At 45.8% G+C, this 15,804-nt stretch overlaps 2 protein-coding genes across 2 annotated transcripts in view; one reads left to right on the top strand and one right to left on the bottom strand.

Annotated features, from left to right (window-relative positions):
* The window catches only part of NIPAL2 (NIPA like domain containing 2), a 72,125-nt gene extending 64,902 nt beyond the window's left edge, over positions 1–7,223 (bottom strand). Inside the window, exon 1 of the mRNA XM_053929442.1 lies at positions 7,089–7,223. Within this exon, the coding sequence (XP_053785417.1) occupies positions 7,089–7,223 (135 nt within the window). The remainder of the gene's footprint in view (positions 1–7,088) is intronic.
* A 7,851-nt stretch (positions 7,224–15,074) lies between these two features.
* Positions 15,075–15,580, top strand: LOC112315739 (large ribosomal subunit protein eL21-like). Its single transcript, XM_045181689.2, has one exon. It carries the CDS (start codon positions 15,098–15,100, stop codon positions 15,578–15,580), a length of 483 nt encoding a protein of 160 aa, XP_045037624.2. The 5' UTR covers positions 15,075–15,097.
* Positions 15,581–15,804: the final 224 nt, after the last annotated feature.

Below are 15,804 nucleotides of genomic sequence, written 5' to 3'. Positions count from 1 at the left end.
TGGAACGTGGGCGCTTCTGGGGAGTGAAAGCGAGGCAAACGTCAAAGGGAGTGAGGAAGGCAGGAGATAAAGAGAAATCAGTGCTTGTAAAGAAAGAAAAGTGACATCAAATAACTGATACGATTTCTCTTATTCGCATTTGTAATGAGCTAACTCCAGTTACTGATTAGAAGTATTATATACTTAGTGGCATTTCCTATAAGGCAGACTGCCTGTAACACTGCTAATAGTTGCCGCTGTTTATGGAGCGCTCTCTATGCGCCTGGGACTTTGCTAACTATTGGGCCTACGATACATTCTCTCATTTGATTCCTATACCAACCCTACAGGCGTGTAGTGTGATTGTCACTGCCATTTCAACAGAGAAAGCCACACTTTGGGAAAAATAAGAAATGTGCCAAAACATCCAGTAAAGAGGCTGAGCTTTTACATTTTAAAACTGCACTATACAAGAACCAAAAGGACATTTTAGGGGAATTTCATCCTTTCCATGGTAAGCTCTCAAATGCCAGTTTGAACAATCATCTACCTTTATTTAAAAATAGTTTTAAAAATTCTCATAAGCAAAAAAAGAAATATGGGATACCATTTCCCACACTTTCTGGGTAAAACACGCAAAATGAAACAGTCTAGCAATGCCAATGTTAGTTTTAAACTTTTTAAAGTGGTAGAATAGACACAGACAACTGAAAGGAGAAAGATATAGATGAATAAAATAAATTATTATAAGGCAAACATCCTTATAACACCGTCCAGGTCAAAAAACAGAAATTGGGTGCCCACCTGAAGCCCTCCCTTTGCCCCACCCTGTAGGTCCACTCCTTTCTCCTGGGGAAACACTGGCCTTACTACGTGGCTGTCATTTCGTTGCTTTTCCTTACAGTTTGATCACCCAAGTCTGCATCCCTAAGCACTGCAATCAAAAGCTGTCTTTTTTCCTGATCGAACTGTTAGGTTTTCTTTCTTTCTTTCTTTTTTAGGAAAGGCAGATGCAGCCCCATGCAGCACCTCATTTGGATACCCTGGAGTCTTGGAAGCTTGACTACCCGAAGTCCTCCTACAAATGGACCTCGAGAGCTTGTTTGGTGGTTCTAACAGGGGAGTGCAGCTACCTGTACATCCCTGACTGAAGCATAGTCCTCTCCTCTAGAAGAGAAGGTCATCCCCTTCCACTGAGCACGCAGCTTCCAGAGGCACGCACCTGGGCCGGTGAGGGAGGAGAGGGAAGTGGACACCCGCCTAGCCAGCCAATCAGCCAAATCAACCCTGATGTGGAAGAGTATGATGAGGATGAGGAAGAAGAAGCTGACCAGGAGAATAGAATGGAGAGGAAGAGGAGGATGAAGAAGGTTATAACAACGGGGAAGTAGATGATGAAGAGGATCTTGGTGAAGAAGAAAGGGGCCAGAAGAGAAAATGAGAACCTGAAGATGAAGGACAAGACGATGACAGAGTGGATAACCTATTTTGAAAAATTCCTATTGTGATTTGACTGTTTTTACCCGTACACCCGAAATCCTGCCCCCCGAAATATTGCTGTGGGAATGAGAGGGGAAAAGTGAAGTGGGGGCTCTGGGGAGAGGGTAGGAGGGAGGAGGTGGAATAAAATACTATTTTTATTGCCACTTTAAAAAAAGTCAACCCTGGCAATCAGTGGGGTGACAGATGTCACAATCAGGTCGCCCTCACATCCTAGGTCTATTTGAATCCACAGGTTCTCCCCCCATTCATTTTCCCCCTTTGGTTTTCTTCTTAAAATGATTTATGAAGAAACTGAGGCACATAAACCTATGAACTGGCAAAGTTGCCTATAGCCTGATTTTTGCTGATTGCATCATAAAGAGGATACCAGAGAGATTTAAATGCAAACACCTGGTCTGCCAAACTCACAAGAGCATTAAGACCGTTCCTTTAGTAAGGACCACAGGATTATTATTATTACAAAAACTCTGATAGAGTTGCTTTTAGGCAATCTGTTTCCTCCCTCCCTCTTCTTGCTGCTCTTATACATATGAGTGTATCTCATAGAACACCTGGTAGAGGGAATGTGCCACGTTGGAAGAACAAAGAGGGCCAAAAAAAATCAATATGCATAAACAAAACAAAAAAGGGAAGGAAATGAAGAGGTTTGGCAAACCTCTACCTGATCCTTTGGTTATGTGTAAGTTTTGGCACTTTTCTTTCTTTAGGAGACAGTCTGAGGCAGCTACCAGCAAAAGAGAGATAGATGGAGGTAAAGCAAAATCAATCGAAGGGCAACATGAAACTCAATACGAGTTTTCTTCGGAACCGTGAGACAAGCCATCATCATTTCCCCCTCACGTTTATCCTAACCACCACATTCTTTTCAAGCCCTAGTTTCTAAGCAAAGGCCTGCAGGCCTGGAATGAAAATAGTTTTGCAGTTAAACCTACTTACTATAAGAACTCGGGGCAAGTTACTTAACACAAGTTTCCTTACAGGAACAGTGAGGATAATATGTACCTTACGACGTTGTCGGGGGCTCCAGTGAGATAATAGCTATAAAGTGTCACACAGTAAATGCATAACAAATGTCAGCCTCTTTGCTTTGCCTCTTCCTTGCCAAACTGTATCAATTTTCCTTTAAATATGTTGACTTTAAAAATTCAAGCCATTGAAAATCAAAAGTTCACATAAAGGACATCAAAAATTCCAAACTTTCATTTCACCCTATGCAGAACAAACCTTTGACCATGTCCTTGTGAACTTAGATATTTAGCTATGTGCTGTGCATAAACTTAAAGAACCAGCAGCAAAACTCCTCCTCCCCCTTAAAACCTCGCTGGTTTGGAATTTATTCAACCAGATAGCAAGAGGGAGCCTGGAAATCTATTCCAACCCCAATTTTACAGGTAAAGAAAGTGAAGCCCAGAGTGACTTGCCCAAGTACACTCAGCTAGTTAACAGCAAAGAATAGACAATAGCCTCTAACACCGGTGGCGAGTTGCCCACAGGGGCCAGTAGGTAAAAGAGATGAGGGGAAAGTGAGAGGCTTTCGGTGGGGAGCCCAGCTGCGCTCCAGCTCTGTCACATGGGAAAGAGGGCCAAGTGTTGCTAGAACTTCTAATATTTACAGAGATCGTGGAAACTTGAGACTTCATATATAATCTACTCATTTTTAAAGGCTGGCAACGCATTAAACATTTCCTAAACCCCTCTGTAGGTCTAATGGGCTGGATTTGGTCTACAGCTGGCCAGTTTGAGGCCTCTGCATCCTGCTAAGCCTAATTTAAATGTCGTTTATTTAATTTGCTTTCTCAAACTCCCTGCTCAAAAAACCTTCAATGGTTCTCCACTATCTACAAGATAAAATCCGAAGTCCTTAACCAGCCCTTCAAGGCAATGCATGACGATATCGAAGACCTCAAACTACATTTCTGCCTTATGATCAGTCTCCATCTTCCACAGTAACTAGAATGGCCACTGACTTCTATTCTAGGCACAAAAATGCCCAGGTCATATGGGATACTCTTTGGTCCCCAGATTTTTCCTTTTCTTGGAATGCCAACCATCTGTATACTCCATCAGTGAAATTCTGTCTATATTTAAGTGTCTGGCTCAGCTACCACCTCTCCCCAGCACATCCCTTATGTTGCCCGTTAAAAGTCACCTTGCTCTCAATTTCCACAGGACTTGATGTCACTCACATGACACCTACCGCATACTCGTTGTAGAGTTACCTGTATAGCTCATTTCCCCAAGCACCTAATAACATTCCTGGAAAGAGGGGCTTGGGTCTGAAGACTACAGTCATCCCCCCTTTATCCACATTGTGGTTTCAGTTACCCGGCATTCACTGAGGTCTGAAAATATTCCAGAAATAATTTGTAGTTTGAAATTTCATGCAGTCTGAGTAGCCCGAAGATACTGCAGGCCTTTCCGATCCGTCCCATCTGGGACATGAATCATCCATTTGTCCCACGCATCCATGCTGCATAAGCTCCCTGCCTGGTAGTCGCCTGGTGCCTGGGTCAGTTGCCTGGGTGACTGGATGGACTGCTGCAGTATCGCAGCGCTGTGTCCGTGTCACCTGTATTTTACCTAACAATGGCCCCAAAGCGTAAGAATAGTGATGCTGACAATTTGGATAAGCCAAAGAGAAGCCATAAAGTGCTTCCTTCAAGTGAAAAGGTGAAAGTTCTTGACTTAAAGAAAGCCAAAAAACTTGTAGGCAGAGGTTGCCAAGCTCTACAGGAAGAATAAATCTTCTATTCATGATATTGTGAAGGAAGAAAAAGAAACTCATGCTATTTTGCTGTCACACCTCAAACTGCAAAAGTTACGGCCACAGGGCACTTAAGTGCATAGTTAAGACAGAAAAGGCATTCAATTTGTGGGTGGAAGAGATGAAGAGAAAACGTGTTCCAGTCGACGACAACATGTTGCCCCTGAAAGCACTGAGCCTCTACAAAGACTCAAGGGATCCCCTGGAATGTGTGACTGCAAGCCACTTATTTCAAGAGACAGTTACAATATTCTGAGAAAATGACCACAATTACATAATGTTTAATACAGTATATTGATACAATTTTTCTATTTTGTTATGTTGTTGTTAATCTCTTACTGTGCCTAATTTATACATTAAGCTTTATCATAGGCATGTATGTATAGGAAAATATATAGTATACATAGGGTTTGGTACTACCTGTGGTTTGAAGCATCCACTGGAGGTCTTGCAATGTATCCCCAGAGGATAAAGGGACACTACCGTATGTTGAATATCCTCACAGTGCTTTGTACAAAGCAGGGGGCTCGGTAACCGTCTCAGAAACATTATCCTTTAATACTGAAAACTGGTGAATCGAACATACAGAAAGTATTTTTGTAGAATTCTCTAGCGTCTGTACTTTTATAGGCAGACTCCTGAGTGAAGCAGAAGGGGCAAAGGCCTCACTTCCCTGGCTCCCTAAACCATTTTCCCTGCTACTACTTTCCCCCTACTACCTACTTTCCACTTGTTTTGAGATTTCCTCCTCTAGAATACTCCCATCTTTGCCTTAGATAACATTGGTTCTATGAGGCCACTGTGGAATATTCATCTCTTACATAAAAGTGTTGCAGGGGAGCTGGTCTTTTTCTACGAGTCAGGTTAATTTATTAGATCTGATGGTCATCAGTTGGCAAGGCCCACAGAGCTGGGCTATCAGTGAACAGACACTGTCCAAGTAGTTAAGTTGCAATAAAACTGATTAAAACCTGGCCATCAACCAAGGATAATTCTGAGTACGGGAATCCTAAACTTTTATCTCACATTTTGTTTTTCTCCAGCCACCCCCATTTTCAGCCTCCTATTTTCAGTTACTGCCAAAAAAAAAAAAAAAAAGAAAGGAAAAAAAAGAAAAAGAGAAAGAAAAATTAAACTCCATTTTATTTTTACTGGCCTGGTCAGCACTAGAGGCATTCAATAAAAGGTTTGCTGAGTGAATTTTTAAAAATCAATTTTTACTTTTGATTAAAAACAAATGCAATTACTGAGAGGATAAAAGATGACAGTCTTATAAGTCAGCCTGAATTTGCACAATAATGGGAAAAGTTGATATGGTCTTACCTCTAACCAGCTATAACTTACATGTCAGCTGAGTAATTTCAATTAGCACATTCTGGATATACCCTTTCTAATCTGTATAAATATATTGTGAAAGACAAGTCAAGCTTTGCACACAAAGTCCTCACGTTTATGTCACATGATAATCTGAATTCAGCTCTCAAAGAGCCAAGACAGTGTGGAGTTCCAGGAAACAGTTAAAGGAAAACAATGGCAGAAGTTTCCACCGTGGAAACAGTGGGTTTCTCCTGTTTTGAATGATGCCAGGGGAGGGCGCGCCTACTTACCACTCTAATTTCATCACCAAAAGAGAAAAATTCACTCTTTAATTTTTATTAGGAGGGTTCCTAGTATAAGCACATTATAATATAAGCTCATAACATATACTAGCATTAGCATAACACATACTCAAAGAGCTTCCCATAAAAAGGAATTTGTAACTCCTGTGGGTGGAAGAAAGGAGAAAGGGAATAGGTTCCCAACCTTGATCAAGAGGCTCTGGGGCCCCACATTTTTCCTATTTTAGTATATTTTGTGGTCAGACTTAAGGCAGTAGTCTCCCCTCTGTTGAAAACTAAGGTGGACACGATTACTTTGTCTTTATGTAAATAATCTTGTGTTAAAGTTTTGAAACAGAATTTTAACATTTCAAGTGACATTCAAAACTCCTTTTACCCGTAAAAGGATTCTAGACATTTGTTCATTGGTTAAAAGCCCCACAACAAATATTTTATGGTTACATTGTTGCAAAATAAAAAGGCCTGTGGATTTGGTAAAGAACCACAGCAAAGTAACACAGTCGGGTGGCTTGGAGTCCCCGAATCAAGCTCCCTCGCCCCCACTAGAAAGATAATAAAAGCAGCTAGAGGGAGGGCCGTCAGAGGCCTTTTTCTGACGCTCAGTCAAGCCCAAACTGAGAGGGCAGCTCCGATCCTCCAATCTCCTTTGACGTTGTGAAGTGTATGTCTCCAGCGTAAACTGGAGTTATTCAGGCTGACAATGTTTTCCCAAAGGGCCGGTGAGGTTCGCAGCGCTCCTCACACGGAAATGCAGGAGCTGCACGGAGGCAGGGGGAACACACACACACACACCCATCTGCGCAGGGGTGGCATCTGGTTGCCCTTAATGAGCTCCCTGCTTCTGAGAGGGGGTGTCACTGTTTTTAACTGTAAAATGATCCTGGGGGGAAATGTGGATGGAGCAGCGTCACCCCACGCTCCTAGAATCCTTCTGGGAGAACAGGGCAGGTTCGGGCTGGACAGGCGGGACTGTTCGGGACCAAGAGGCCCAGCGGTGATCCCGCAAAGGTCAGGGCCGCAGACCCGTGCGACCCTCTCCCGGTGACTGATGCCCGGGAGGGGAAGCCCGGGGACCCCCGCTCCGCCAAACGAGGGGCAGGAAGTCCACGTGCGCGGACACCGGGTCAGCTGGTCCCACGTGGGCCGCCCGGCGTCCGCGCGAGAGTCGGCGCGAGGACCGCCGAGGAGCAGGAGGCGCCGGGCGGCGGGCCGGCTGCCCTTACCTGGTTCCTGCGGTACCACGCGCGCGACAAGGAGCCGTTGCCCGCGCCCAGCGCCCCGTACGTGAAGTTCCGGGACAGCTCGTCCAGCGCGGCCGACGCCGCGTCCCCGGGGCCTCCGAGCGCCCGCGCCGCCATCTGGTCCCGCTGCAGGCGCTCCGGCTCCCGCGCGGCCGCCGCCCGGCCCGGATGCTCGGCGAGGCTCGGGGGAGGAGGCGCGCCCCGCGGAGGCCGCGCCCGGGCCGCGCCGCGGCCACCTGGCTCGCCCCCGCGCGGCCGCAGGTGCGCTGTCGCGCTGCCCCGCCCGGCGCCGCGCCGCCTCGCCCCTCCCGCGCCAGGTGCCCGCGGGGAGCCGGGCCCTCTGCGGCCTCGAGGGACCGCCCTGCCCGCTCGGCGTCCCCTGCCGCCGCGCCTCGGGCGAGTCCCCGCTGGACCCGCTGTCCCGGGCTCATCACCGCGCCCGCCTGCGCGGGCGTCCGCACCTGTCAGGGCGACAGTGTGGTCATCGCCAAGGACCCTGCCAGCCCGTCCTGTGGGCGCGCAGTCCTCGGTGTTGAGGAGACTGGGAGTGAAACGGGACGCAGGCCACTCCAAAGCAAGCTACCTCTGCTTGCCTGTACCTGGCAACTCCACCTCTCTGTCGCATACAGACAAAGCGTGTCTCACCTGTAGTTTGAAAATGTTTGCATATGGAAAAGTCACGAGTTCCAGAAAATATTGTAAGCAAGCCGAGAATGAAGATTGGCTAGATTAAACTCAATGCCAACCCTTGATAGATCCTTCCTGGAACGAAGGGAAGACCCTCCAGTGGTAGCTGGAGGACCCCAACCTGTGCCTGGGATTGGATGGGGTTTCCTTCCAGAGGAACCAGAAGGACTTGCTGAAAGCTTGCCAGCTACTGGATGTAGGAATTTAGGATGAAAGATGAGTGTTGCTAATGGTCTTAAGGAACTCTAACCAGATGTTCTGGGTTTGCCGGCATTCAATTCTGCCGTTACAATACTCCAAAGGATCTGCAACGTTCTCTCACCTTTAGAATTTGATGATTCTATATTGTTGCCCCCAGTGCTGGGACTTGCCATTTCCTTTTTGTTTGTGTACACAGAGCTGAGATTCTTCTTCTATAATGTGCTCTGGCTGCCGTGACGTCAGGAGACAGAGGCCTTCGAGAAAGGAGAATGGCTGCCTAGCGGGGAACAGGAAGAATGTGCAAATGAGTGAACAAAATGGGAAAGAGTCGTTTCAGACACAGAAGAAACAAAACAACTCATCTCAGAAGTTGGGTGATTTCTCGCTTGAGCCCTCAAAATGTTTGGTGAGCCATTAATGTGATAGATAGTTCCAATTGTAAGAGGCTGGTTTATTTCAAATAAACATCTGAAAGAAAAGTGTCTATGTTGAATATTTTCTATACATCACACGAATTTGTGTTGGTGATTTTATTCATGCTTCTTTCCGTTGAGATGCTTTAGGGTTCAAGAAGCAGAATATCCAAGTTAAAGTGGCTTCAACAACAAGCGTCTGTTATCTCTGGGGGGTGGGGAATGTGGCTATTTGTGGCTCTGTGATGCCCTCATTTCCATCTTTCTGCTCTGCCATCCCTGAGGTATTGTCCTGGTCCCTTTTCATGGTGGCAGCTGCAGGCATTGTAGGCAAACATGACCACATTTAGAAAGGAAGTGGGCATTTCTTCTTAGGCATCTTTTTATTAGAGAGGAAAACCTTTTTCAGAATCCTCCCAGCAGCCTTCCCTCTTGGGTCCCATTAGCCAGGACCGGGTCACATGTACATGTTTTACCTGCAAGGGAAGCTGGGAAAGTGGCTCCAGCATTTCCAGCCTTCAGAGAGGGAAGTGAGCTCTGCTGGTAAGGAAGAACACGGATGCAAAGGGAGGGCACCCTGAGCAGAGCCTGGCACAACCACTCTAGTATAGTCCATCAGCCAAATTGTGACTAGTCAGTCCTACAGTCTCTGTCAAGCGAAATAATAAATGAATCAGGTTACTTTTCTGTTAAAAATGCTTCCAAACCTCCCCATCGACGCAATGAAGTCCGCACTTTTCAAGCCTGGCATGTTTGAGAGCCTTTATGATCCGGCCCCCATACTTGGCTACACATGGCTCATTCCCATTTTATTTTTTTAATTAAAGAAATATTTTCAGGTTCTTGGATTTGTTAAAAAATCTCTAATGCTAGAGAAAGACAGCACCTGGTGCAGAATAGGTATGGTGCGTAGCCTGTGATGCGCTGTTTGTTCTCCAGGTTCCAGGAAGCCCTGGCAGTTTCTGTGGCTGTCCTGGCAAGTGGGGGGTGGCTGAAACAAAGACTTCGTGACCAGGGTTGCTTCCCACACAGTTCACAAGGAGGCGGCAGCAAGAGCGGTGAGAGCTATTTTGGTCCCAGCAGTGTAGGCAGAGCTGGAGGCTGTTCAGGACTTTGTGATGGCTCTGCCTCTTGCTGGGGTTTCTTCAGGGGATATCCTGTTCACTGTAGAGGATGCCAGCGCTTTTGATCAACATCCTGCCCTCAGTGCTGGAAAGCTGGAGGTCTGTCTTCCTCTGTTAATTCAAAGAATTCTATTCTGGTGCCACACATCATTTGAAGCTGGGCTTCATGGTGCACGTAGAGAGCAGGGCTACATTTGGCCCACCTTGCCTGGGATCACCTCTTGCAGCATGCACACAATAAGTTGTTTGTTTAAATTCATCTCTAGTACGAAGCAGTCAATACTCGTTTCCTTAATGATGAGTGTCCAAGGGGAAAGGTAGTTGTTATGGTAAAGATTAATTCAGATATCTCACTTCATACACAAAAGCCAACTTCAGATTATGTGCTTTGAAGGAGAAAGGCAAAACTTTGAACATTTTGGAATAGCATGATGTGATCTCTGTAACGGATATTGTGAACAGTGGTAAAATGCAGATACTAAAAGCAGACTGTCTGGGTTCAAATTCTGACTCCAGAGCTTATTTGCTGTGTGATCTTGATCAAGTTGCTTACTTTCTCTGTGCCTTTCTTCCATCACCTGTAAAAGGGAGATCACGAGTGCTGAAACAGAGAGAGTACTCAGTAAGTCCTGGCCTTTCCATGGATGACCTTAGGATAGGGAAGCATTCCTTAAACAAGCAACCAAAAAACACAAACCACAGAGGAAAATTGATACATGCAAGTAAATGAAATTAGGGCTTTTATACATCAATAGACCATAAAGTATGAAAAGATAAATCACAAACTGAGAACATTTATTTGTTACACATATGGCTGACAAAGGATTCACATCCAGAAAATAAATAAATAACTCCTAGAAGTCTGAAAAATGCCATTTCAAAGGCGTGTTAACCTAGTTGCACAAAAACTTTGGACAGGACTCGCTTATGGCAAAGATAAGCCTTTTACTAACGGAGTTACGGGCCGGGGGCGTGACTGCCCACCATGACCTGCTGCATCAGGAATTTAGGATCAGATCACCCGGTGAGGTTACTCTGAGTTAGGTTTACTACAGCACCCCTTTTTCGTCCACACTCAGCGCCTATGTTCATAAAGGTAAAGGGAATGTGGCAGATTGGTTACTGTTCCCAGACCTTGACATCCTGGTGCAGGGATGTCTGCTTTGTACATCCCCTCATTGCTGAGCGACTGCAATGCAGTTCCTTCCACTAGAGGCATCTTCCTAGGGATACTGGGTTTGGCCACAGAGCTTGCTTTGGAAATGCCGACAGAGCAACAACGGGAAGTTCTGGGCCAAGACCTTAAGAGGCATCCTGTGTTTCTGCTTCCTCTGTGCCCCTGTGCTCCATTCTGAAAAGCGTATGCCCCAACCAGCCACTGGTCCAGAGAGAATGGAGAAACCTGTGAAGCACACCTCAAGCTAATCCTTGCCGTACCTGACAGGTACACCCATAGACAAGAAAATAAATATTGATTATTATAAGCCACTGAGATTTTGAGAGTATCACATAGCAACACTGATAGATTAAGAGTATTCCCAAGCAGCTTCATGTTGAAAATCTTGGTGAAAGACTTTGATTGGCCTGCTTTGGGACATGTGACCCATTCCTAGATCAATCACTGAGGACAGTGATTTGGTACCATGAATGGCCCTCCTGGGTTACGTGTCCACTTTGTTCAGGAAGGTGGGGGCAGTTACCAAGGTGAGGAGAAGAAGAGCTGAGTAGACAAAAGCAAGAGGCAATATTATGGAGAACCTGCAAGGAGCAGTGCTGTGGAAACGGGCAGGAGAGAGGAGCAAAAATGAGGGTGTGGGGAATAATGCCATTGACAGCCGAAAGGACACTGAGGCAAGAAACAATACGTGTATGTTGGCTTTGGCAATAATGACCAATAAAGGTCACAGGTAATTTTTTCCCTGAACAGTTTCAGTTGAGTGTTGGGGTGACTGCCAGGTTATAGTTAATGGTAATATTTCAAGAAGTTCAAATTCACTATAGGAATGTTAGTTTTTATTAAAAACGACCTTAGATAAGGAACAGGTTAGGAGTCTCTGTTAAGGCAGAGCCAGGAGTTTTATCTATTTCCTCATCACTTTGAAGCCACAGGAGGCTTTGGGGAGGGGAGTGTTGGGATCTTCTGCACGAGAGGGAGAGGACTCTCGGAGAGGGAGAGATCCCTGGAGGGTGGAACTGAGCTAAAGGTGGAGCACAGTCCTGGTGGGACCCTTGGCCTGCAGCCAATGGAAACGCTTCTTTGGGAACCCTTTGAACAGGAAGACGGGATCCAAGCTACGTAGAATTTAAAACAGCCGGGTTTTGTGGGAGATCACGAGGGAGGGGAGAGAGGTCAGGGGAGGAGAGAGCTGATAAGACTATCTGGTCTCAGGCCTGGAGAAATAAGAACGGAGTCAGCTCTAGGCACAAGCATTCAATGGACAGCATGTTAATATAGTGTCCTTCCCTTTTAGGACACTGACCTTTTCTCAACTTCTTTGGAGACCGCTCTCCTTCCCCTTCCGCTCCCCCTGTCCCTCTCATTAAGTCCCTCCTGCCTTTACTGTTGTTGGGCTGTGTAGGACTTTCCAGGGCAGTGTCCCACCCAGTCTGGTCCTCCCCAAACAGCATTCCAGCATCTCTCCCTCCGCCTCATCTTTGATCATACTGTCTTACGTCTCATTCCTTTGCTCTCTGCTTTCAAAGAGGCCTCTGGGGATGAATCCATCCCAAACACTAATATAATAGATATTCTTCTGCATTATTTGCTTTTCAAATAGACTTTCCTGGTAACATGACATTGTGCCCCCAGGAGTTATTTTGTCAAAGGAGGGAGAATTTGGGCAGATGGATGTGGGCATGCAAAATTGCCCCTCGAATTTTACCACGGAATAGGTTTGTCACTGATGAGGCTGGTCCTGAACGGTAGGAGGTAGTGAGGGAAGTTCAATAAAAATCTTACTTTCAGGAATAAAATATTTAATTTTAGGTGTCAACACAACAGATTTTAGATGTGATTACTAACAAAAATGCCCCAGAGTGAGAAATACAAGGTCAGACACACGGCCACACACCTGAGGTCAAGAGGCCGTTTCCCCCATCCTGGTATTTCCTCTCCTTCCAGTTCACAGTCACAGATATTCTCACATCTGTTATTTCACTTGATCCTTGCAAAAGCTTTGTGAAGTAGGCAAAGCATTTGTGTTTCATAAAAGCATTTTTTAATTTGCATTTTTAAAAAGCAAAAGGAAAAGTTTCAACTCGGAGAATCTACATTATTTATCTAACATTCGCTGCTGCTTTGTGGAGTCAGGACCGCTGCTGCTCGTTGAAGACAGTTTGTGGGAGTGGGTATATTACCCAGCATTCTCCAGAGGAACAGGCTGTACATACATCTATATGAGGCCCGTCCAGAAGGTGTCCAGCCATGTACTACGAAAAATAGAGACATTTATTGAAGAAGATTTAAGATATGAGAAACATTGTACATAACAATGATGCCTCAGTCTCCTTTGAAGTAGGCACCTTGGGACCTCACACCGTTCTCCCAATTGCCATCAACTGCCCTGTCGTATTTACCTGAATCTCATCAATGGTCTGAAACCTCTTCCCTTTCAAAAGTGATTTTAGTTTTGGGAAAAGCCAGAAGTCTCAGGGTGCCAAATCTTGGCTGTAGGAGGACTAAGTCAACTGGGTGATTTAATGTTTTACCAAAAAAGTCTGCATGAGACGTGATGCATAAGCAGGCTCATTGTTGTGATGAAGCTGCCAATCACCGGTTGCCCATAGCTGTGGCCTTTTGAATCATCCAAATAGTTTCCATGGAGGAATGTTCAAGCTTAACACAAAATTTAATGCAAATTCATTGCTCTACTCACTCAGTCATTTTAAATGCGATGGCCACACAGTACACATGCTCGCTCACTCTGCGGTGTCTACTGCCCCCACTGATTAGTGCAGTGAAGTCATCATTGTTCACACATGCACATCCAGTCCAGTGTCCTTGGCTGCCAGGTTACATTGATGTCACATGAACTATTCTTGTTACATTAACAATGGCTGGACTTTTTCCAGACAGATTTCATACACGTATATATTTCTCTCTCTGTCTGTCTCTCTCTCTCTCTCTCTCTCTCTCTCTCTCTCTGTCTCTTGGAGACTGGTGATCTACAGTCAGCAAGCTGGAGATCCATAAGAGCTGGTGGTGTCATTCCAATCCTTCTCCAAAGACCTGAGAACCAGAGAGCTGATGGCAGAAGTCCTAGTCCAAAAGCTGGCTGGAGACCCAAGAAGAGTAAATTTTTCTGTTCAAGTTTGAAGAAAGGAAAAGGCCAATGTTTAGCTCAGCAGTCAGGCAATAGAAGTTGACTCTAACTCAGTCTTTTGTTTTAGTCAGACCTGCAACCGATTGGATGAGGCCCACCAACACTAGGGAGATCAATCTGCTTCACTGGGTCTGACACTTCAAATGTTAATCTCATCCAGAAGCACCCTCACAGACACACCCAGAGTCATGCTTGACTAAATACCTGGGCACCCTGTGGCCCAGTCAAGTTGACACATAAGATTAACCATCCCAGTGAGCTCATCAAGGAAGAAAATAAGAGTCGATCTCATTTTGCATTTAATATTGACGAAATGGCTTATAAAGCCAGACGTGACACATGTGCTGGGCAGAAGTTTCAGAGACACAAATGTGATCATTTCTGTCCTTTTCCTCTGGCCCAGAGTTTGATCCCCACAGTAACCCAACTTGTCCTGTAGGTTTCTGTGACCATTTTACCCGCATAGGATTTGTTTTCTTTCTTTCTCCTCCTCTCCTGCTCCTTTTCCCCCATCATCACGATCATTTCCACTGTCACCGTGATCACCAGCATCTGAGGGCTGCTGCGTGCCTGGGGCACACTTGGCTCCACAGCGGGAAGGAATTTGTAACTCACAAGGGAAAGGAGGCCCGTACCCTGCTTTGAGTGGCGTGCTTCAAGCGTCGGAGACAGAACGTGTACACAGAGAGATGAGGAAGTGTAAACAAAGTATGGACAAGATAATGAAGTGCTAACTGCAGAAGGATGTTAATCTTAGATTCCAGAAAAAGGGCTGATTAGTAGGCTGAATATGATCTAGAAAAGCTTCAAGTAGTCGTTATCTGTGGGCAGGGCCCAAGGGAAGAGTGCTACCAGAAGAAGTGTCGGGGAGAAGAGAGACTACGTCAGGAGTAGAGAGTACCCCAAACAAGAGTGTAGGGGGCAAGTGCGAGTGCAGGCAGCGGGTGGTGGCTTGGTGGGCACCTGTGCCATTGAATTGCTTGATGCCTGGAGAGCGGCATCCAGAAACGGGCTCAGGCCCAGAGTTCTAATAAAAATTATGTTACTGCGTGGGAAAATTTCCAGGATCAGTGTGCAGTGTTACCTGCCTTGTCTCCCAAACGGGACCTCTTACACTTGCCTAGCTGGTCACTGCTGTTCTGATAAGTTACACGGGTGTCCTCTGAAAAACCCTTCCGGATTTGCGCATGATTAAAAGAATGAGATTTTCGGCTGGAACCGCCATCTTCCAGTAATTTGCCAAAATGACTAACACAAAGGGAAAGAGGAGAGGTACCCGTTATATGTTCCCTAGGCCTTTTAGAACACATGGAGTTGTTCCTTTGGCTACATACATGCGAATCTACAAGAAAGGTGGTATCGTAGATATCAAGGGAATGGGCACTGTTCAGAAAGGAATGCCCCACACATGTTCCCATGGAAAAACTGGAAGAGTCTACAATGTTACCCAGCATGCAGTGGGCATTGTCATAAACAAACAAGTTAAGGGCAAGATTCTCGCCAAGAGAATTAATGTACGAACTGAGCATGTTAAGCACTCGAAGAGTCGAGATAGCTTCCTGAAACATGTGAAGGAAAATTATCAAAAAAAGAAGGAAGCCAAAGAGAAAGGTGCCTGGGTTCAGCTGAAGCGTCAGCCTGCTCCATCCAGAGAAGCACGCTGTGTGAGAAGTAATGGAAAGGACCCTGAGCTGTTGGAACCCATTCCTTATGAATTCATGGCATGATAAGTGTGAAAAAAATAAAAGACTTCTATACTGATTAAAAAAAGAATGAAAGGCAGCCTACCTGTTTTAGTGTGTGAGTTATGGTGATGTTTGTACCCTGTTTGTCCTGTTCACTGCGGAGCACAGCCGGAGTGTGCCCTCGATTACGGAGAAAGCAGGGGCCGGCCTGGTACTTCTCTCTCAGGACCTGCTCAGAGCGCACGCAAGGTGGGCTTTTCAGGAGT

This window comes from Desmodus rotundus, chromosome 8, assembly GCF_022682495.2.
Source record: "Desmodus rotundus isolate HL8 chromosome 8, HLdesRot8A.1, whole genome shotgun sequence".
NCBI classification, from domain to species: Eukaryota; Metazoa; Chordata; class Mammalia; order Chiroptera; family Phyllostomidae; genus Desmodus; species Desmodus rotundus.
This window is presented reverse-complemented; position numbering and strand designations above follow the sequence as displayed.

Excerpts from the sequence above, each read along its gene's own strand:
- LOC112315739 (XM_045181689.2), top strand. The coding sequence starts at position 15,098 with ATGACTAACACAAAGGGAAAGAGGAGAGGTACCCGTTATATGTTCCCT.